Below are 22164 nucleotides of genomic sequence, written 5' to 3'. Positions count from 1 at the left end.
TTAATGTAGTAAAATGTCACAGTTTTAAACAAATAGTTTTAAATTGGCTTGATTCCTGGTTCTTGTATGGAATGACCACGTTTGACCATCCAGTCATGTTGACTTTAATTGTTTAATATGTAGGGCGATTATATATATTTATAGAGCTGTTACTGGAAACAAGTGCTCACAGGACGTCCCAAGACGCTAATTCAACTAGGAGGAGACCTTTAGACCATAATAGATCACACATCTTACTCTTAGCTGAATGTTTACACTGAGCTTGTCTAGACTGATCCAGGAGGATTCTGGGTTCAGTGTGAGCTTCTACATCATGCACTTAAATAAATGCATGACTATTGAACGAGTCTGTGTTGGCGTGTCGACCCCTGAATGACTGCGTGACAAAAAAATCAATTGGCAAGGCAGCAGGTTTCTGGCCCAATTCGGATTGTGCTAAAAGCTCAGGTTATTTCGCTAATGGCAGCTACTGTTGATCACAGACATATTTGTAAGCGTTTCAGTTTTATTAATGCCGAAATGCAAGATTCCAGCTTGTCTTCCTGTCTCTGATTGGCTATTCCCTCTGCAGGCTCTGGCATGAACAGTCTGGATGGTCTGATTGGAGCAGAGGAAAAAGTCATCAACAGCAAGAGCAAGATCAATGAAAATGTGGTGAGCCCACCAGCCTGCCTCCAACACCACACACACTTTACTGATCCGTTGAGAACACTGGGCCAACTGCTGACGCCAACTCTCATGATTGAAATGACATAAAATGATTTTTATACACATTCAGTTTAAGTGCTAATAATAAAATAAAGAATTGGCTTCATGATACACCTAGATGAACAGTTACCAAATTAAAGACCACCTGCTCTGTAAACGTTATGGTTTGTATAACTATGGCCTCATAGTTATAACTGTGCCATATGAATTTCTTTGACTTTACTGCATTTGCAAGGCAGCACTAGCTTGACATTGCTGTTTTCTGGGGTTTGCAAACATTTTGACACCTAAATATGATGGTCACCCTACTTTTAAAATATAAAGACAGCTATATAATAAATAAAAACCATTTATACTTTGTTAAAAGGATTATATTATTAAGACAATATGTTGTTGGCAGAATGAAATAATGGGAATCTTATATTCTCATTGAACTAATGAAATAAATGTTTCAATTTTTTATCAATTTAAATGTATTTATAACCTAATTTTTACAATATAGTTCCAAAGCAGCTTTACAGACAGTACAACCTGCAGTGATCGGCTAAAATTGAGTTTCGTAAAATATTAAAAACAACGGCTGTCAAACAAATAAAATAATCACCATTAGTCTCATGATTTCTGATCTGCCTTTAGAAAGTACTGTAGACTAAGAATGTCAAATTCTGTAAACTCCAATAATTTCAGTGTTATTTTTTCTTATAAACTTTATATTTAAATGTAATAGTTTTAACATTTCTCATTGACTTAGATTGTTAGAATGTTAGCTGTTCAAAATCTAACCTGCATTGTCATATTATTTGCATGTTGAGTTATGATTGGATTTCTTTCTTGCATTTATTTGCAAACTTGGTCTGTTTAAACATCTATAGCTGAACCAAGGCTTAAAATCTAACCTTACCTAAAACTTTAGCACTGTTCTGCTGCCTTGCGATCACTGCTATCTCCTTCCAGATAGACAAATCTGGTCTTATCTCATTCATATCCCAGCATTCATTGCATGCCACGTTCACATATTTCCCAGTCACATTCCAGTCTCCTCTAATCGCAGCTCACACAAGATCCCGTGTGGTTGTGAAGGGCTGAGCTGGGCTTGTTTTGAATTTTTTTGCATGTTTGTCTTTCTGAAATCACATCGAGGAGCTATCAGGGGTTTGTGAGAATCTAAGCTACATTAAAGGGATAGTCTACCCAAAAAATGAAAACCCTTGTGTTTTTCCAAACCTGTATGATTTTTTCTTCTGTGGAAGAAGATATTCTGAAGAATGTTGGTAACCAGACAGTTTTGGTTCGTATTGCCTGCTATTGTATGGACCAAAATACAATGGAAGTCAATGGGAACTGAAACTGTTTGGTTGCCAACATTCTTCAAAATGTAATCTTTTGTGTTCCACAGAAGAAAAAAGTTTACAGGTATGGAATGAAATGAGTAAATAATGACAATTTTCATTTTTTGGGCGAACTATCCCTTTAAACATGCTCTGATGGCCCCTTCATCGAATGTTTTTTGATACACGTTGAGGTGTTTTGTTTAATAGCAAAATACCAAGATGAAAATTATCATCTTTCCCTGCATTAAATGCAACCAGCCATGTTTTCGAACAAGGACATAGTCACTGTATCAAAGATCATGAATTATTTTGGATTTGCTCACAGTATTTAATACCCATCTATTGCTGTAAACTGCACAATAACCACCACAGACATTGAGGGGGACACGTCAGCCTAATATTCAGAATACTTGTCAATCAACAAGCTTTTTTCAGTTTACATTTGGTCCCCTTGATCTTGAATATTTGTGTATGCCCTTTCAGTAAACTAACACACTGTACTGTACATCGCACACACCCTGACTCACTCTTCAGTTCCCAAGGAAGTAACTGAGACTGCCCTGTCTGTGTTGACAGGTGATTGATGAGACTCTGGATGTTAAAGAAGTGATTTTGAATGTTGTTGATCCTCTGGTAAGTACAGCGCCCTCCTGAGCCTAATACATGGTACTGTCAAACTGCAGTCTCGGATTATGAGCAGGAGGGAGATTGCAGTAGGCTGCTTCTGTTCTATCTGTGAGCAAATGACAGTTTTACATCATTTATGACCTTGTATTGTTTATCCACAAGCTTCCACAGCACATGTGCATGTTTTTAATGCGATCGCATGAGCATGTCCGGTTGATACGGGTCATCATTCGTCATCTCGATTTTCACACTAAAGTGAATTGAGCACTAAACATTTGTGTGTGAAAATTGCCAGTCACGGCTGTCAGTGCACATTCAGTCCATTTAGCACTTTGTGAAGCAGATCAATACCATCAAACACATTCATTCATGTTAAAGCATTCTTAAAGGGATAGTCCTCCCCAAAAATGGAAATTGTCATCATACTTGGCAAGTTCATACTAAGAACGATTACTATAATGAAACTATATTTCAGTGGATGATAAAGTTCTGTTTATTATAAGTGTGCTCTGCTTTTATGCCATCTCCTAGTTTAAAGGGATAGTTCACTCGAAAATTAAAATTTGCTGTTAATTTACTCACCCTCAGGCCATCCAAGATGTATTGTAGGTGACTCTTTTTTGTTTGTTTGTTCTTCAGTGGAACAGTAAAGAAGATTTCTATCTAAAACCATGTTCCTTGGTGATTCGTAAAATACAAGTCAGCAGCTATCGGCTCTTGGGAGTAAAAAAAAAAACATATCAGGCAAGAACTGGACTTCCCTGTTTGCCTGGGTAACAATGTTGTAAATAATGTTCAGATTCTTGCACAGACTGATCGTTTCACTTCAAAAGACCTCAATATATCGTCAAGAGTCACGGGTATTTTATGTTGCATGATACTGAATTTCTTTTTTTTTTTGACTCTCAAAGTGACTTTAGCCATTGACTTGCATTTTATGAATCACCAAGAAACATGGTTTCAGCAAAAATTCATCTTTACTGTTCTACTGAAGAAAAAGAAAGACACCTACATGTTGGATGGCCTGTCCAAATTTTTATTTTTCCGTGATCTATCCCTTTTAAGTGCTTGATTTCTTTGAAGTTTCCTTGTAGTTTTCGATTAGCTGTCAGTGTTTTTAACATTCATAGGCTGGAAAAATCCATTCCGGAAGTGATTCCAAAAATGTTTTTCCTTTGTGCCATTATCATTATAGTACGTTATGGACATCTCTATTTAAATGGATTTGATTAATTATTAAAACTTTATAGTAATAATTATCATTATAGTTTTATCATTCTAAACCTGTATGACTTTCTTTCTTGGGTGGAACACAAAGAGTGAATGTTGGAAAAGAGCAGCATGAACATGTTTCAAAGTATCTTTTTTTGTGTGTTCCACAAAATAATAAATGTTGAAATATATTTATTTTTGGATGAACTGTCCCTTTAAGAAGCACTGAAAAAAATGATGCAGGCTTGATTTACATGTCAGACATTATTTACGCTGTCTCAAGAAGACCATACATGTTTGTGTAGTCACATGATTTAAAACCGTATTCAGGTGAAGTGTGATGGAACGTCACAGTGTTTGGAGAATATCTATTTCTGTAGCAAATTCTTTCGATTCTCATTTGGTACCAGTTATGGCACATTATATGTAGCCTTGGCAACTCTGTTGTTGCCTCCCTGTACTTAAGTTACAGAATGAGTTCCTTGCTTCAGCGGCGTTGACAGCTCTTTAAGATGTCTGTTAACCATGTTTGTCTTGGCTCTTTGTGCTTTTGCAGTGTAAATACTGCAACGCTGGTGTTTATTTTTCCCTCACAGTTCAGCCGTGGATCAGAGCAGGAGACGTTCCGCCCCCTGGTGGATGATTTCAGCTTCGGAAGCAGCGCTCTGATTGGCCTGCTGGTGATTGCAGTGGCCATAGCAACCGTGATTGTGATCAGTCTGGTGCTGCTGAGGAAGAGGCAGTATGGCACCATCAGTCACGGCATTGTGGAGGTGAGTTAACGGTCACATGTGACGCTCCATCATTCACTCTTAGTGTTTTCAGTGCAACCTTGAGGAGGATAACAAAAAGGCTAGACAGACTCTCTCAATCGCTGTGAAGGATAATGCTCTCACTCAGAGCACGCAAGGACAAAGAAAAGTTTATATACATTTCATTTAATTCTATACAATATTTAATAAATATACACTACCATTGAAAGGTTTGATGTCAGTAACATTAAGAAATTAATGCTTACATTCAGCAAGGATGCAGTAAAACATTTATAATGTAACAAAAGATATAGATAAAAAAAGCCGTTCTTTTGAACTTTCTATTCATCAAAAAATGTTAAGCAGCACAACTTATTTCTGAAAGCAATTGTTCACCCCAAAATTAAAATTGATTGAAAATGTACTCACCCTCAGGCCATCTAAGTGTAGATGAGTTTGTTTCTTCATAGTAGGGCTGTGCAATAAATCGAAATATCGCAAATGTACATATCGCAATATGCATATCACTACAGCGCTTGCAATTTTTGGGGCCATGAACAAAAGACAAAGAGCAGTGAAAAAGTAATCTCGTCTGAATCAGGAGAGAAATGTGCACAGATCAAGCACCGTTTACAAGCAAAACCAGTTCTAAACAAATATGTCGGTGGATTTTAGCGATGGACGTTTTCACTGGAGAGAGTGTTATTATGGATTATGGACTGGTATTTTGGCAGCTTTTCTCTTCACAAGACTTTAATTGATGGACTGGAGTTGTGTGGATTATTGTAATGTTTTAATCAGCTGTTTGGACTCTCATTCTGACGGCACCCATTCACTGCAGAGGATCCATTGGTGAGCAAGTGATGTCATGCTCAATTTCTCCAAATCTGGTCTGATGTATAAACAAACTCATCTACATCTTGAATGGTTTGAGGATGAGTAAATGTTAATTTTTTTCGTGAACTATTCCTTGAAGGATTATATGACACTGAAGACTGGAGTAAAGGCTGTTAAAAATTCAGCTTTGCCATCAGAGGAATAAATACAATTTTTCTTTTCAAATGTAATAATATTTCACAATATTACTGATTTTACTATTTTTTTTTTATCAAATAAATGCAGTCTTGGGAAGAGACTTCTTTCAAAAACATTACAAAAAATCTTACCGACCCCAAACTTTTTGATAGTCAATTGTTCTCCTTTTTTGGAGGTGCTGAGATCTTAAATCTTCCTCTTGTGTTTCAGGTTGATCCTATGCTAACTCCAGAAGAACGTCATCTGAGCAAGATGCAGAACCACGGCTACGAAAACCCCACCTACAAATACCTGGAGCAGATGCAGGTTTAGCGGCGCTGTGGAGCTAGAGAGGGGTGAACATACTACTGACCAATTCTAAAACTGCTCTCAAATCATTTCATGCATTTGAAATGCATATTCTGGTTCATTTCAAGAAAACAAAAAACAATGCTTTATTAATACTACTACTTCTATAATACTGCTACTGTTGTACCATGGAGCGCAATTTTATGCTCTTGTAACTTTTTTTTATTTTTTATTTGAAAGTCAATGGTTAAATCAGGAGAACTTGATTCGGCAAATTAGCCTGGAATTGATTTTCCGTAATTGAAATGGGAACGTATTGTAATGTTATTTTAAATGTTGATTTTATAAAGTTGTGTTCAAATCTAGTCTATAGAGGTACAGCAAAGCCAAATCAATCAATATGAGACAGCAGTTTATCTACACCATCGCTGGCCGCCGGATATACTTCTTTTAAATAGATTGCTTGTATATGAAGGTTATTTGTAACGACTTAAATGTATAGTGAATCAGAAAATATGAAAAGAAAATCATTAATTCATTTACTTTGTAATTATTAAAAACACACAATATACATAAATAGAAAAAGTAGATGGTCAGTTTATTCATAGTCATATTTTTATTTTTTTTCCAGAGCTTAAATCTTTGCTGGGTTACAGGTTTGAACTTTGAGATTGATATTCCCGGTCCAAACATCTGATACCATCGCCTGTGTAAGGTTCGAACTGAATGGCGTGACGGCCTGCCAGATATTTTGGCTGATTGTGAATGTAGAGGTGCACGATTTCTGTAACATTACCACGTCATTTGTTTTTATCTTTTGGTTATGGTGTCATATACTTGAACCAATAAACGGTGTGGCCCCTGCAGATGGTCAGTGTGGATTGGTTTGAAGGGCCACAAGGTTAGGGGCCTCCAGACTCCCATATCACACTAAAATCTCTTTACTCGGATTTTACTCAATGAATGTTATTTTTCATGCCGTTACGTTACTCCCTTTTTATAGTAAATCTGGCCTGATAAAATGTTGCATTCAGCTTAAGCTTATCACAATTGTACTGCATTTTCATTTAATAGCTGCCTAATGAGAACTGTCATGGAGAATTTGATCATGTGGCACACATTGCTTAAATCAAAGAGAGCATAAATACGTTACTGGAGTCATCTGTAATTATAATACTATTATATATTACTACATAAGTCCCACAAGGACACACCCTTGAAAACCAACGCAAAAACGCACTAAAGTTACCCAGCTGGAGGCCAAGGCAAGTGCAAGAAATATTTTGCATGTCCACTACGATGGAAGGCAAGGAAAAAAATGTAATCAATTTTTTCTCTCTCTCTTAGTCTTCCCCCCTTCTTAGCGATGTCTTTGTATGCCTGTATATTTGATGTTGCAATCATGGCTTTTATCAAGGACAACCTGTGGTGTGCATTGTTCTTATATGAGATGTTATGATATATATTTTTAAGTTTGTTCTCTTCTTTTATTTTCTATTTTTTTCCCTCTTCCTGTGACTATTTCTGTATGTGACTTTCACTATGCACCTAAATGGCTCCAATCTTGGACCTTGTCATTGCCTGCTTGATTGTGGAAATGGTCGAAGGGGTGAGGGGAAAATAATACAACGTCCATATATTAGAAGTAAAATATGATTGAATCCAGTGGAAATGGCTTCTTGGTTACAGGTGGGAAACATCAATAAATTCACTACTTCCATGTTGGTGTCATTTTGTCTTTATTCTACTTGTTTTTATACCAGTATAAGAAATGTGTGAATGTTCTGATATCTGACAAGTGTTGCGTTTATAATTTTGTTCAGTGAGTGTATATATATATATATATATATATATGCATGCATGCATGAATTACTTTGACATATTTCATAATGGTTTATTTTTTATGTATACATACATTTTAATACACTTTTAATTGCTTTTATTTACTTGAAAATCAAGTGACTGTCAGTATGTGGAAAAGCCCAGTACATCCAAAAATGAAATTTGCTGAAAATGTCCTCCCCTTCAGGCCGCCATATAAGATATAGATAAGATGTAATATACCTGTACATACAACTGTCTATTGTTATATACCTGTACATACAATTGTCGATTTGTATATTTTTATTCCTTATTTACTTGTTCTATTTTAAATTTTTTATTTATTTTTATTATCTGTTTTTTTTGTTTTGTTCTGTCACTGTCATTCTGTTACACTGTGGAAGCTTCTGTCACGAAAACAAATTCCTCGTATGTGTAAACATACCTGGCAATAAAGCTCATTCTGATTCTGATTCTGATGAGCTTGTTTCATCGGAACAGATTTGGAGAAATCTAGCATTAAACCACTTGCTCACCAGTGGATCCTCTGCAGTGAATGGGTGCCGTCAGAATGAGAGACCAAACAGCTGATAAAAACAACAATAATCCACACAACTCCAGTCCATCAGTTACGGTCTTGTGAAATAAAAACCTGCGTGTTTGTAATAAACAGATCATTAAGATGTTTTAACCTTAACCATTGTTTCTGGCCAAAATACCAGTTCATAATCCAGTGAAAAAGTCCATCCCGTTGTCCTCTCGCATCAAAATCCACCAACTGTTTTTGCTTCTACACTGTACTTAATCTGTGCGTATTTCTCTCCTGACTCAGACATGACTTTTTCACAGCATGGAGGAAGCAATATTATGGAGAGAGGATTTGTGTTGTAGCTGAAAGCAATGGTTTGACGTTAAAAACGTCTTTATGATGGATTTGTTTCTGACAAACGCAGCTGACTCCACAAGACTAACTGATGGAGTCGTGTGGATTATATTGTGATGTTTTGAACTCTAACGCTAAAATTCTCTAAATAGGCCTGAGGGTGAATACATTTTCATTTCTGGGTGAACTATTCCATGAAGGTGTAAATATTTGTATGAACGAAGAAACATTTAACAACTATGAGAAATTAGAACTGCAGATTATCCCAGTTCTTGCTATTAGATGTGACCCCACTCATCCACCAAGGCACTTGCAAGTTCCCAGACATTTTTGGGAGGAATGGCCCTAACCCTCAACCTCTGGTTCTACAGGCCTCAGTGTAATGTGCACTCCTTCAATGATAAACATCATCACCCCTGGTGAGACAAAGCCACGACTCGTCAGTGACCAGCACTTTTCACCAGTCTAGTCTGGTTCAGCGCAGATGGGTTTGTACCCATAGGTGACGTTGTTACCGGCGATGTCTGGTAAGTTGTTGCCATCCTGTACCCATCACGCAGGTGTAATATGCAGATGTACTGACCTGTGCAGGTGTTGTTACACATGGTCAACCACTGCAAGGACGATCAGCTGTCCTTCCTGTCTCCATGAGGCACATTGCAATTCATTTCCCACACTGGGCACAATGTGTCCGATTGAAGACCTTTTTAGGCCTTAATTTATGAAAATATGAATTAAGACTTTTTAAGTCCAGCTGAAACCCTGAAAAGGGGATGTTTCTTTCATATTTGTGGCCCTGGAGCACAAAACCAGTCTTAAGTCGCTGGGGTATATTTGTAGCAATAGCCAAAAATACATTGTATGGGTCAAAATTATCGATTTTTCTTTTATGACAAAAATCATTAGTACATCAAGTAAAGATCATGCTCCATGAAGATATTTTGTAAATTTCCTACCGTAAATATATCAAAACTTAATTTATGATTAGTAATATGCATTGCTAAGAACTTCATTTGGACAACTTTAAAGGCGATTTTCTCAGTATTTAGATTTTTTTTGCACCCTCAGATTCCAGATATTCAAATAGTTGTATCTCGGCCAAATATTGTCCTAACAAACCATACATCAATGGAAAGCTTATTTATTCAGCTTCCAGGTGATGTATAAATCTCAGTTTAAACAAATTGACCCTTATGACTAGTTTTGTGGTCCAGGGTCACATATATATAATAAATAAATATATATAACTTTTTATGTATATATACCTTTAAATGAAATATATATTACAGGTACACAACTGCTCGTAAAGACGCGCTTGAAATGTCATTGGCACGTCTGGCACGTTCTCGCTTTTTCATTGGACGGCCTTGAAGACGTTTTATTTTTTTTAATTGGTTGGGAGAAATGGCGGAAAATTCCCATTGGCACTGAAAGGAAAAATGCCATACGAGCATCAAATAACGATTATCTCGAAATGAAAAACAATCTACACATATCGGAGTTCAAAATAAACGACGAGGACTTAATCCAGCACAGCATATATGCCATTTTATCCCTATCGTTCCTGAAAATCCCCATCGATATATACTGCAATGTGGAAAGCGTCGCCCGGGGCCGCGCGTCTGTTGCTAGGTAGATTATGTTAATATATGCAAGGCAGCCATCTCTGCAGCTACCATTCAGAGGGAAGACCCACTTCAACCTTTTCCTAAAAATGCTGAAAACTCTCGGGAAATCCACGCCCAAAACTTAAGCGCGGATTCAGGATCGTCTCTCAGTAAGTGTCACGTAAAATTCGCAGCCTGTTTTCCGTTGGACGGTCGATTAGAGTGTAGATATATTTTGTCGAGTGTCTTCGCCGTGCTTTGTTGTTGTCTTAGTCCCACCCAAAATGGAGTCGTGTCTTCCTCATTCTGCTGCAGACACTCACGGAGCGCGCCCGCCGGCCGGGCTCATCTGTGCGCGGGGACCCAAGCGCCCCTGTCCTGCATCTGGAACCTCCATGAAACTAATGTACTCGATTAAAACGACACCGTAGGGCCGTTACAATTCAAACAGGGCTTCTGCTCTCATCCCACTGTCTTTACCAGCCACCAGCGCGGGTTTATGTCTGATAAAGCTGCAGTGGAAATGTTTTTGTGCCGTTGCTGGTTGTGTGGTATAGTCCGACTGGAACTCCCAACCTGCGGGCTTGAGACAGGGGGGGAGAGAGCCTGACGAACAGCCAGATTGCTTCATTCGCCATTACAGCCTTTATAATCTCTTAATTTATCTCAGGGTTTGAAGAAGGCTGGGGTGATTGGCGTTTGTGTGTGTTTTTTCTCTCAGCGCGGCTGTCGGGGATTCTCTGGCCGGCCGTGTGTCTCCTCTACCCCCGTGCAGTGATTAGACTGACCGCTCCTCCAGTAACGTTACGCGCCTGTGTTTGGGTTGAACAGCGAGTTTACAATAAATCGCAAATAACACGATGAACAGATTAAATGTGTCGAGCCTGAGCTTTGATCGGTTCCCTTCCCACCAGCCACTCTATTACAAGAAGTATGGGGTGCCATGTAAATTTCATGGCGTATTTTATCATTAGGGTATGATACCGTCATTGTACCACTACAGTACGTTACTTTTTGTAAGCGAGTTATTCCATTACTACTTATACAGGATGATCACAGTCATGGAAAACCTGGAAAAATGTGGGAATTTGAAAACTGAAGTTTCCAGACCTTTCTCTGAGACTATAATTGGAGTCTCTATTTGTAAATTATTTATTTTTTTACACATTGTTGCAGATAGAAAATCATGATATTATTGTTTATAATATAATATATTCATGCCTTTAGCAGATTAGAGCTGGGCAATAATATAGTTTACATTTTAGAACAATAGAAGCAATCAGACAGTTGAGATTTGCTATATATTATGTATCGCCCTACGTAAGTATACTGTGTGTATGTGGATAAAATTGGACGTACTCAAGTATCCAAATTTTTATAAAGAAGCCACTCAGACATTAAATTTGGCATGAAATGCAAATTCACCCTGTCTGTTTCCTAAATGCATATCATAGATCTAATATCTCTGTCGTTCGGCCTGTTTTGGAGGATGCATCAGGTGTCCTTCAATCACCCACAATCCTTTTCACACATACCAATTCACGACAAATTAATTAGCTGAAAATGAATCAACACTGAGCTTGTTCAGTTTCATAGCTATGCAAGACAAAAACACGATTTTTGAGGTATTATATTTTATCGAGGCATAAATGGTGCATAATGTAAACCACTGGGAGACCACAGACAGATGTCGTTACCTGTACTGCATTAACAGAAAGTCAGTTCGTATAAAATTGTAATCACTTACTAACTAGACCATCTCATTCAAGCGTTTAATGCTGAGAAGGACTGCAGCCCCGAAGCCTCACTAGGATGCGTTCTTCCATTTGAGAAGCACCCTTAAAGGTGACATATCATGAAAAGCTGACTTTTCCAGGTTTTAAGTGCTATAATCAGGTCCCCGGTGCATCTACCAACCAAGGAAACGTGAAAGAGATTAACCCAGTAACTTTGTTTTGGTAAGCCTTTTTCTGTAAGCGTCTGAGAAAAAGAGTGCGTCTGATTTCGCTCCCTTGGTGACCTGGCAAACGGATCTCATTATAATATTACCGCCCCTTAATCTGTAAGTTTACACCCATGGTGCAGTCATTTAATTTCGCAAGTGACAACAGTGTACCGGTTCTAATGCCATGGCGAAAGTTTGAGCAAAACATGCAAATTGTTCTGTCTTTGGCTGCACAGACGAGCACAGAACACTATTTAGAGTCCCAGCCTCAGAGGAGACGAGAGCAGTGCATTTGTTGATTTATTTACTGTATATTGCTGCTGCCACACAGATCTAAAATAAACATGCGATTTATTTCCCAGCTGATTACCTTCACAGACATAACCGACTGTTTTTTGTAACGTGTGTTTTTAACGTAAACTTGTGTGTGAATGAGAACTTAGTTTAGTACTCACATGCTGTGACAGCCGCTTTCTGTCCGTGTGCTTCGGATGTGTGCTCTCAGAAACTATGTATCAGAAGTTTAAACTCATATGGTTTAAAACGCATGATTTCAGCACGATAAACATGATAATCAGAACCATAACAGATGTTTTTAGCATGTAGGAGCTGTAATGGCACAGCTCTATTCTGGAAAAGGGGGCGGGGAGCAGCAGCTCATTTGCATTTAAAGAGACAGGCCCGAAAAACAGGCATTTTCAAAATGATATAATAAATGATCTGTGGAGTATTTTGAGCTGAAACTTCACAGACACATTCTGGGGACACCAGAGACTTATATTACATATTGTAAAAAGGGGCATAATATGTCTCCTTTAAACTCGCCCCTTCAAGTTCATGTCCACATTTCAACATCCAATCAACAACTAATGCATAGAACCAAATTTTAAATAGCTACATTTTTTTTGATAATCCGTTTGCATGGATGTATGTCACATTAAGAAAGAAAAGACCTAACAGTGAAACTATCTGAGGTGATGTGGCGACAATGTTGCATCCTACATTATACAGTGTATATTTTGTGATGATATGCTAATCAGGGCCATGGCCACCATAGACTTTGAAAGTAACTTTCCCCCCAGTATTCAGAGTAGTTCAATTCATATGGGTTTTTCATAATGGCTTATGCTATTTAGAGAAGTCGTGGAAATTAATAATAAAATCATGGCAATTTCTATAATGCATGTACAGGTGGTTGATGAGCGGTGGATAGGTGGAGGAGGTGTTCGGTCTCACCTCATACTGTTGCTATGGAGGCCAAGCAGGAGACAACACCTGTGTGGAGTTCAGCACCCAACAATGACACTGGAAATACACCTCAGGTACAGCCAAACCTTGCTCTTTAGATTTATTAGTTATATGGAACTATTTAGTTACCTTAATTTCACATTTTTCAACAGAGAATCAATAAAGCATGTATTTCTATTTCAATTTTATTGAATGCACTACCCCTGTCTCTTATACAACAAATGTTTTTAAGCTTCTCTATGAAGTATCTTGATTTCAAAAACCAGTAAACAACCATTAATTAATGCTTTTTATTTTATTTTGACTTTTTAAATTCTGAACAAACACAGGGCATATAGTATACTTGACTACGTTGTAAATGGTTACAGAGAACTACAGGCCATTATACACTAAACGACTAAAAGATCGCAAATCGGGGCAAAAATCTGCACAAAAGCTGTTAAGTCTACTCCAGCTTTAAAACAATTGTGTTACAATTAAGCATGTTCTCCTGCAGTAATACAGTAAAAATCATGCAGTAATTGTCATGAAAATGTCATGATGCAAAAATGGTTCTTAAAAAGATGCTTTATTTTCCTAATGCAATATATATATATATATATATATATATATATATAAAATTATCCATTATGGCTGCCACAGTCTAGCTAATTAATAGGAAATACTGAACTGTTCACCTGAAAGTCTTCTTAACATTGTTCACTGGCATGAGACTACAGAATATGAAATAAAACATCATTTGCATTAGTGAAGCAAGATTAACCTCCGATTGACTAGACACTGATTATTTTCCTAACAGAGCCAACTTGCAGTGACTAATGCAGCTCTCCCTAACATGCCGGAGGCCTCATTGAGTCCCCTGGGGGCCACAGATTCCACTGTGGATTCAGAGGATGAGGAAGAAGACAACGATAGCGACGATTCTGAAATGGACGACTGGGAACCCAGGACACCCCAGCCGTTCACCCCTCAGAACCTCTGTGAGTAGACAATGAACACTGAACTCTTAAGACTGTGTGGTGAAAGGAAAACATTTTTAATTCTCTTGCAAAATTCAAGGTACATACATACATGCATGAGTCACTTTTGAATGTGATCGTGTGTTGTTATTTCTATGTGTAGGGTGTGAAGACTGTAATAATGCTAATCTTGGAGCATGCATGAAACACGGTCCGCTGCACCCCATCCTGAACCGCCCCGTGATGTCCAAGGCTCGGGCCAGTCTTCCTCTCGTCCTGTATATCGACCGCTTCCTGGACGGAGTGTTTACCAAGAGACGTATCCCCAAACGCACACAGTTCGGTCCTATAGAGGGGCCGCTGGTGCGACAGAGTGAACTGCAGGACACACACATTCACCTGAAAGTATGACAAACCAGTAAACCCTAATCATTTATTCTAAATAAAAAATGCATTTAAAAGTCTCACATCCTGCTGCATTGCTCCTGTGTAGTTATACATGCTAGACCCTGAGAAAGAAGGCGAGAGGGCAGAGGACCTCTGGTTTGACCTGTCTAATGAGGAGCGATGTAACTGGATGATGTTTGTCCGTCCGGCCCAGAATCACATGGAGCAGAACCTGGTGGCTTATCAATATGGATCGGACATTTTTTACACCACCATTAAGAACATTCAGCCCAAACAGGAGCTTAAGGTGGGCTGAAAGGAAAACTTGTCATCTATATCAAACAAAAGGCTGGGAAAAAATTGCTACATTTTTATTAGTAGTATTTTTTATTTATTTATCTATTTATTTATTTATTTATGGTGCAATGGATTGCTACCAGTGTTAATTAACACTGAAGATACTATTGTATTTTTTTAAATATTTTGAATTAGATTTTATTTTTATATTTTTAATTGTAGTTTTTGTCATTTTTATTATTATTATTTTTAAGTGTATATAGTTTTTGTTCAGTTTAATACTTCAACTTAAAGTAAATGAAAATGAGTAATGTTTCCTTTGCAACTAGCTGAAATAAAATAAGTTTTAATAATTATTATGTTTTTTTTTTTTAGTTTTATATTTTAAGTAATGAAATTCACATTAGTCTTCTATTCCAGGTGTGGTACGCTGCATCATATGCCGAGTTTGTCAACCAGAAGGTTCATGATGTCACAGATGAAGAGAGAAAAGGTAAATTGTTATTGTCAGGGCCGATCCTCCCTATACGCAAAATACGCAAGCTGCGTAGGGCCCCGAAACACCCGGGGGCCCCCTTGCTCTCAAAGACAATGAGATTTAATTTTAGTTTAGTTTTTTAATTTGGCCAGCGGTTATGAAAACATGAATGATCATTTCTTTTCATGCGGTGCGCTGTCGCCCTTTCTACGTAAAAATCAGTCAAATCATGTAATGTGAATGTTGTACAGTCTTGCTCGAGACTAAAAAAACGAGTTGAAAGCGTACCGAGCCACAGAAGAGACACTGTTTCTCAAGCACTTTCCGCGAGCACGAATCGAGACAGAGTGAAACATGGACAAATGCGTTTCATTCATTCGTTCATAACCACTCATACCCCACTCCACCTTTGAATGGAAAAATGTCGTTTTTAAATTAAATCTAAAAAAATGCCAAAATATTTAATGCATTATTTAATTATTATACCATTAATAATTAACTTAATTTGTAGTTAACTAGTTAAGTATTTAAATAATTAACCCTACTAGGCTGTTGGTGTCTGGGCTTATTTATTTATTTCTAAATGACATGAGACTTTGTGACTTCCTGCACTTGCTATACTTCATAGTCATTTTATAATAAATCCAAAAGCAAGACGTGAGAAAAACTAGGGAGTTGAAATGGCAACTGAGCTATTGGGTGATCCTCTGCTGCCATCTACTGGATATAATGGTAATTTCATGTCATTTTCATCTTTCATCTCATCAGTTCACCCAAAAATGAAAATTAGCCCACAAATTACTCACCCTCAAGTCATCCTAGGTGTATATGACTTTCTTCTTTCAGACGAATCCAGTCGGTGTTATATTAAAAATTGTCTTTGATCTTTCAAGCTGTTTAATGCCACTCAGCGGGTGTTGCTGTTGAACAGTCCAAGAAACTTTGCTTCCTTTGCTCCTGTTAACAAACGTTGGTTTTCACGAGACTCACCGGCGCATGCGCAGTGCTGAACTCATACGTCATCCGCCCAGAGCTGCTTCCGTGTAGGATTGTTGGCACAAGCCACATTAAAGTGATTATTACGTTCTGAATATGGATATTTTTCTTACAAAAACGCATCGATTCGCTAGAGGAGGCCTTTGTTCACCCCCCGGAGCTGTGTGAGACACTTTTTTTTTTTTATGGTTGGATGCTTTTTATTTAACTTCTTTTGGACTGAAGCAATGCAACACCCGCTGAGTGGCATTAAACAGCTTGAAAGATCAAAGACAATTTTTAATATAACTCCGACTGGATTCGTCTAAAAGAAGAAAGTCATATACACCTAGGATGACTTGAGGGTGAGTAATTTGTGGGTTAATTTTCATTTTTGGGTGAAGTAACCCTTTAAGTCTTTGTTTTCCACCAGTAGACTATTTTTTTCCTGTCTTCTTCATGAATGAAAGTGAATTTTGGCGGAGTTAGAAAATAATAATAAAGGCTTTAAATTATTATAATTGTTTTAAAAAATGTAGGTTTTTTTTTGGGGGGTGGGGTGCTAGTCTTTGTCACCTTTTTCACCCATGATGAGTTTACATCCCTGAAATTATATTCTTTGTTGAATTTTCCTGTCAAAATAGTGGAGTTCATTTGGAATTATTCAGCCTTTAAGAACAAGTAGAAGCCACTTTCAGTTTCTTTTCTAGTAGGCAGAACTAATCCGCAAACGGCAATCTCATTGGCTTGCTCTCACCTATTAGGGTCACTGATGACCAATCACCAATGGCAATTCTATTGCCAAGTTGTGCGTAGAGGGTTGTCTAAGGATGTAACTTAATTTCTCACAGCTCAATTCGTATTGCAATTTTGGGGTTCCAGTACAATAAAATATATGGTGTGGTCTATATTGTGTCCTAAAAAGGCTTATAATATAAATGTTATAAAATTAACTTTTATCAAAATAAAATAGAAACTGTTTGAAAGCAGCACGACAGGTAAAATCACTTGCTTGTTAAGACAGACGTTTTACAAAATGCACATTAATTTTAAATATGTGCATTAGTTTCAGATAATAATATTTACGTAATATCGCGTCCATTGGGAATGAATGTAATAGAGCCTAAATGCTTAAAGCTTCCGATGACATCAGTGAGGCTGATTACACACAGGTCGAAGCGATCAAAAAACTTCCATAATATATTTATTTATTCATATAACAAAAATAGCAGTCATTCATTTAAAAAGGAATCACACTAAATGCTTATAAACTCCTCCTTTAACTATTTAACTTCTGATTTAAATTATTTTTTATTTTTTGTTTATTTATCTTACCAAGAACTGTATATATAGTATTTACATCTGAACAACGATATTATGCTGGTAATATTTAAAAAAATATGTTTCTGTTGTGGTTCCTGGGTCAGTTTTACGCGAGCAGGAGAAGAACTGGCCGTGTTATGAGTGTAACAGACGGTTCATGAGCTCAGAGCAGCTTCAGCAGCACTTAAACATGCACGATGACAAGCTGAACCTCATCCAAAGGTTTGAATGCACATCAATGACTTGATTTCTCCGATGTTCATGATTGTATTCCTGACAGTGAGTCCATTCTAGTGTCTGACAAAGACTCTTTTCTTCTAGGCCAAAGGGCCGTGGCCGAGGACGGGGCAGGAAGCGATTCGGCGCCGCAAGGCGACCAGGACGACGTATGAAATTCATCTGCCCACAGACTCCTGTTGAGAGTGCTGACAAGACACAGGTACAGTCTTTTAAAGAATTAGTTCACCCAAAAATAAAAATTCTTTCATCATTTACTCACCGTCACGTCATTTCAAACCCATAATATTTCCGTCCATCTTCGAAACACAAATGAATTTTTAATGAAACCTGAGGAATTTCTGTCCCTCTACTAAAAGTCCATTCACCTAAAACCCCAAAACTCTGATGCTTCAAAAAGTTCATAAAGACATCATAAAAGTGAGCTATATGAATGGAACAGTTCAAAAAGTTTTCTAAAGGAGGCAAAATTGCATTATAAGATGAACAGGTTTAATTTAGGCTTTTATTCACATTTAAACACTGATTAACACACACATGGAGATCATCAAATATTGTAACGGCAGCTCAAACTTGTTTACTTGATGCAGATTGGATTATATTTACCATCTCAATATGAACGTTTTAAAGTTTTTGTTGGGATTGGCTTTGATTAGATTTTGTGCTAAATTTGTGTCTCTGCACCTGCTATAGGAGCTGTTAGCATCTGTAGATAAACTACCGTTTGAGGAGAGGACAGACGGAGCTCTCAACGGGCTGAAGGTGGTGGAGATGGCAGCCGAATCGATGGAGACTGAGACAGAAGAAGGGCTTGATACCCCAGCAACCCACACCGAGGAGCTGCAAGAGGAGGGGGATTCTGTCACCCCATCTCCAGCCACAGAAGTCCCGGGGTCTGCCAAAGAGGACCTGTCTCAGACAAGTCCCGAAGACCCTCACCTCACACCGCAGGACATGAGGAGGGCGAGGAGGATTAGGGTAAGATACGCCCGTCATGAGTGACCCACAACCTCAGATCGCTGCATTGTAGTGTGTTAAGTAGGTTAGAGTTGTTTAACAGTAGCATGTATGTGGGTGTGTCTTTCTTTTTTGTTGCGTGCTGCACGTTAAGGTGGACTTGCAGGTAGGTCTAATATGGGCCAGAGTGGAGTCAGAGGAAACGTCCTCCTTCAGTCAATACAGTGTTGACAGTCTATGACTCCCTACATCCCCATTACATCTGTCTGTATCAGTTCAGTCCTCAAGCTTCATCAGCCAGCAGAGTTAAAGGACAGCTGCTCCAAAAATGAACATTCATATAATTTAAGAGTAGCCATGTCACCCTGTTTGACCAAAAGGAGATGTTTAGCATGTCATGGGTGATCTTTGCTTTTATAATGAAAATGAATGGGAAAGGACACTAGGGCTGGGTTGACAGTATTCATTTTGATGAACCGATATCAATTCTTAAATCCCAAGAATCAATCTTTTAGTCAATACTCCTTTCTGTTGATGCATGAACAAAACGTCGCTTAATATTATTTTTAGTGTGCCTTCCATGCAATAATCAAAACATTTTTGGGCTTTGTTACTTTTAATATGAAACGAAGTCTAAGCTTTTAATCATCATTTTTTTATCATGAAATTCAAACAATAAATACCGTTGTGGCACTGAGTGCATATGAACCAGTCATCTCTTCCTCTTAAATTTAAATGCTTATTTTTCAACAAAATTAGAGTAGAAGCATAATTATGTCGAAAAACAGGCTTATGTGCGATTTTAAATGTTTGGTAAGTTTTTGAGTATTGATTATTATATCTGAAACTTAATAGAAATTGCATTTAATAGTTTGGACTGGTTATTTTAACTATTAATATTGGACTGGTTATTTTAACCTTTGATATTATAGTAATGTACCAACTGACAAGTACATGTACCTGATATATACCCAGATGAATCAATATCAAAATCAGAATCTAATCAAATCAAGATCTTGTGAATTGAAATAAAACTGAATTGTGAAATCTGAATTGTGCTCCAAAAATAACACAAGTTACTGTAAAAATGGTTCACACTACTGATACTATAGTTTGGCCAAAATAAAAGCCATATGGTTAGCTATAAAATAAAAGCATGGAAATTATGACAGCCATGAATTTTAATACTAGCATTGTAAGTCATTCTGTTAAACATCTCCTTTTGTGTACAATGGAGGAAAGTCTTTTGGGTTTGGAACAACATGAGGGAGTAAATGATGACAGATTGTGCATTTTTTTTTTTTTTTTGTGTCTGAACTATAACTTAAAGTTACTACTGAAAGATTAAATCATTTTAGCATGCAAACACAACGACTTGTTTCAGCCATCATCTCTGTGACATACAGACCCACGCAAGTGCATTGTATCATTGCTCACAAATCATATGAATTCAGTGTAAACTAAGTGATTCCTCATCACCCTGCTTGGATTGTTCACCTAGTCGTCTTCTCATTTCAAGAGTGTCCATTCCTCCATGCTTTCTCTCTTCCTTTACCCAGAATGCCGCTCTCCAGCATCTTTTCATCCGTAAGTCCTTTCGACCCTTTAAATGTTCTCAGTGCGGGAAAGCCTTTCGAGATAGGGACAAGCTGGACCAGCACATGCGGTACCACGGGCGGGACGGCTGCCGTCACATGTGCCATCAGTGTGGTAAGGGCTTCCTGACGAACGCTGCGCTTGAGGATCACCTGCAGTTGCACTGTGATCAGCGCATCTACTCCTGCCTCTTCTGTGCCGAGTCCTATGACAGATTGGACCTGCTCAAAGTACATGTGGAGGTTCACCTGGTCAACGGCTGCTTTTCCTGTCCTTCCTGCAAGAAAACCTTCACAGACTTCATACAGGTGTGATGTGCTAACAAACAGAATGACACATAATCACAAAACCGTTTCTAAACCACCTCACTATGACTTTTTTTTTTTTCTTTTAAACTCTTCCTTTCCATTCCAAAAATCTGTAATTATTAAAGAAACAGTTCACCCAAAACTGAAAATATGCAGAAAACTGACTCGCTCTCAGGCTGTCTAAGATGCAGATGAGTTTGTTTCTTCATTGGAAAAGATTTAGAGAAATGTAGCATTCCATCACTTGCTCACCAATGGATGCTCTGCAGTGAATGGGTGCCGTCAGAATGAGAGTCCAAACAGCTGATAAAAACATCACAATAATCCACACCACTCCAGTCCACCAATTAACGTCATTTGAAGAGGAAAGAGTCCATAATCCATAATAATGCTTCCTCCAGCAAAAAAGTCCATTCCCTGTTTGTAGAGCTGTTTTAGACTCTTTTCGCTTGTAAACAGTGATTGATCTGTGCATATTTCTCTCCTGATTCAGACGAAATGTCAAACATCGTAATGATAAATTTATAACAAACGCGCAGCTTTTCACTTCATAAGACGTTAATTGATGGACTGGAGTCATGTGGATTATTGTGATGTTTTTAGCAGCTGTTTGGACTCTCATTCTGACGGCACCCATTCACTGGATCCATTGGCTGAGCAAGTGATGTAGTGCTAAATACATAAAAACTAAATGTGACTGTTTTTAGTGGAAGAAACCTTTGATAACAAGTGAATTTTCAAGGAGAAAAAAGTGATCTGACCTTTTTAATATCTGATTACATGGCAGTATTCTTGTGTTTAATGATGTGTGATTAATCAATCATGTGTCTGTGTTGTGCAGGTAAAGAAACACATGAGGAGTTTCCACTCAGAGAAGCTCTTCCAGTGTATGGAGTGTGATAAAGCCTTCTGCAGGCCTGATAAACTACGACTCCACATGCTTCGCCACTCTGACCGCAAGGACTTCCTGTGCTCCACCTGTGGAAAACAGTTTAAGGTGATTCACATATGCCAAGATGCATAAATGTATTTGCATATACGCAAATAAATGCAGTGCATTGTGATGTTTATACATTTTTAAGGTTTTGAAGCCAGTTACATTTGTTGCATTTAAAGCTTAGACGTGAAGCCTACCTTAGAGAGTGTGTGTGTGTGTGTGTGTGTGTGTGTGTGTGTGTGTGTGTGTGTGT

The 22164-nt window shown here is 37.9% G+C and overlaps 2 protein-coding genes across 7 annotated transcripts in view; both read left to right on the top strand.

The window, feature by feature from the left end:
• Positions 1-7673, top strand: part of aplp2 (amyloid beta (A4) precursor-like protein 2) — a 92610-nt gene extending 84937 nt beyond the window's left edge. For 5 of the 6 annotated variants that reach the window (XM_016463275.1, XM_016463272.1, XM_016463269.1 and 2 more), the window contains 4 exons: positions 572-654; positions 2616-2672; positions 4475-4651; positions 5876-7673. In XM_016463275.1, coding sequence (XP_016318761.1) covers positions 572-654; positions 2616-2672; positions 4475-4651; positions 5876-5977 — 419 coding nt within the window. In that variant the 3' untranslated portion in view covers positions 5978-7673. The remainder of the gene's footprint in view (positions 1-571; positions 655-2615; positions 2673-4474; positions 4652-5875) is intronic. The other variant, XM_016463274.1, reaches the window with a different exon arrangement.
• A 6585-nt stretch (positions 7674-14258) lies between these two features.
• LOC107670637 (PR domain zinc finger protein 10) overlaps positions 14259-22164 on the top strand; it is a 16207-nt gene continuing 8301 nt past the window's right edge. The window contains exons 1-10 of the mRNA XM_016463310.1: positions 14259-14437; positions 14580-14821; positions 14910-15110; positions 15521-15593; positions 17981-18098; positions 18198-18315; positions 18807-19091; positions 19225-19236; positions 20630-20974; positions 21816-21971. Of these exons, the coding sequence (XP_016318796.1) occupies positions 14293-14437; positions 14580-14821; positions 14910-15110; positions 15521-15593; positions 17981-18098; positions 18198-18315; positions 18807-19091; positions 19225-19236; positions 20630-20974; positions 21816-21971 (1695 nt within the window). The 5' untranslated portion in view covers positions 14259-14292. The remainder of the gene's footprint in view (positions 14438-14579; positions 14822-14909; positions 15111-15520; positions 15594-17980; positions 18099-18197; positions 18316-18806; positions 19092-19224; positions 19237-20629; positions 20975-21815; positions 21972-22164) is intronic.

Source organism: Sinocyclocheilus anshuiensis, unplaced genomic scaffold, assembly GCF_001515605.1.
Source record: "Sinocyclocheilus anshuiensis isolate Anshui unplaced genomic scaffold, SAMN03320099.WGS_v1.1 scaffold140, whole genome shotgun sequence".
NCBI classification, from domain to species: Eukaryota; Metazoa; Chordata; class Actinopteri; order Cypriniformes; family Cyprinidae; genus Sinocyclocheilus; species Sinocyclocheilus anshuiensis.
The sequence above is the reverse complement of the archived record's forward strand: the minus strand, read 5'-3'. Positions and strand labels throughout refer to the sequence as shown.